Below are 1,540 nucleotides of genomic sequence, written 5' to 3' on the forward strand. Positions count from 1 at the left end.
CACACGAACCCCAGAAACTAACTGCCCCCACCAGGAGCGCTGCCTCCGCCCACCCACCTGCACCATGGGGTCCGACTTGGCCAGGCGCTTCAAGCCCTCCACCAGCTTAGGCAGGTCGGCTGGATTCTTGGCCTCCACAGCAACCCGGACAACGGGGCTCACGCTGAACTTCATCACCCGCATGTTGTGGGCGTGCTCGAAGGTGGTGATGGTGCCAGTCTTCACCAGGAACTGGTCCACGCCCACCAGGCCCACGATGTTCCCACAAGGCACGTCTTCGATGGGCTCCACGTAGCGGCCCATCATGAGGATTGTTCTGGGGGAGACGAGAACCATCAGTGCCTCAGACCTCCTTCTTGCCCTGAGCCTGTGGCCCTCCCCCTGCCTGGAAGCCTATCCTCCACCCTCTGGGCCCAGAGGCCCGCCAACCTCCGGAGAGCAAGTCCTTTTGCACACCAACCTGCTCGTCCCCACCCCCCAGCCCAGGGCCTTCAGGAGTGTCAGAAACCAGGGAGCCAAGGGAACGGGGTGCAGTGGCCCCAGACAGCCGGCGGGATGGAAGGGCCGGGTCTTCCCCCTCCCTGGGGCTGCAGTGCTGGAGCAGAGACTGTCCCCAGAACTAGGGCTCTGCCCACTCCTAGCGCGTCCAGAGAAATCCATCAGCCTCACGGCTCCTCTGCCCTCGGGGCTGCACCACTTTCTGTTGCCCTACTGGGGGCGGGGCTGGCATGCACCAGCCTGAACAGACCATGTGCCGGCACCTCACCTCTGGATGGGCTTCAAGTACAGGTCCTCCTTCTTCCCGGGCGTGTAGTTGGGCCCCATGATCCTGACCTTCAGGCCAGTGGACACCAGCCCCGAGAACACGCGGCCGAAGGCGTAGAACCGACCTTTGTCAGAGGTCGGCACCATTTTGGAAATGTACATCATAAGAGGACCTTTGGGGTCACAGCTTTTAATGCCTGAGGAGTAAGAGAAGAGGCCCCGGAGGGAACACGTGACTCCCAGGGACCATCACCTCACAGCTGCCCGGCCCCGGCCGCTCCAGCCCCGGCCGCAGGCCCCCGTACCCATGGCCGCCTCGTCGTCCGGCGGCCCCTCGTACAGGAGCTCGCAGCGGTACTTCTGGGCCGTCACGGGCGAAGGCAGGTGGATGGTGATCATCTGCAGCAGGGCGTCTCCGGCCGGCAGCCAGCGGCGCATCACGGCCTGCAGGAGGGCAGGGGGCTCAGGATCCCGGGCCGCCCCTCCCGGGAGACACCGCAGGGCCCTCCTGCAACTTACCTTCAAAAGCGGTTTGCCTTCTTTGTCCTTGTCCTCGCTATCCAACTTGATATCCAGCTTTTCAATCAACTTCGCAGTTTCCTCTTTCTTGAAGTTCATGATCGCCACAAATACCTAACACGGCAAAACAGCTCGGTCGGACTGGCAACACGCCAGTCACACAAACCCGTCACACAAACCAAACCCACGGACAAGGGGAAGGCAGTGCTGCCAAAGTCCCCACAGCACGACACCCGGAGGCTCAGGAAGAGCAGAA

At 62.6% G+C, this 1,540-nt stretch overlaps 1 protein-coding gene across 1 annotated transcript in view; it reads right to left on the reverse strand.

Moving 5' to 3' along the window:
* Positions 1-1,540, reverse strand: part of EEF2 (eukaryotic translation elongation factor 2) — an 8,790-nt gene that overhangs the window by 3,902 nt on the left and 3,348 nt on the right. The window contains 4 exon segments of the mRNA XM_029916439.1: positions 10-316; positions 767-962; positions 1,071-1,209; positions 1,285-1,475. Coding sequence (XP_029772299.1) covers positions 10-316; positions 767-962; positions 1,071-1,209; positions 1,285-1,475 — 833 coding nt within the window.

The sequence above is a fragment of the Suricata suricatta genome, chromosome 12 (assembly GCF_006229205.1).
Source record: "Suricata suricatta isolate VVHF042 chromosome 12, meerkat_22Aug2017_6uvM2_HiC, whole genome shotgun sequence".
Taxonomy (NCBI): domain Eukaryota; kingdom Metazoa; phylum Chordata; class Mammalia; order Carnivora; family Herpestidae; genus Suricata; species Suricata suricatta.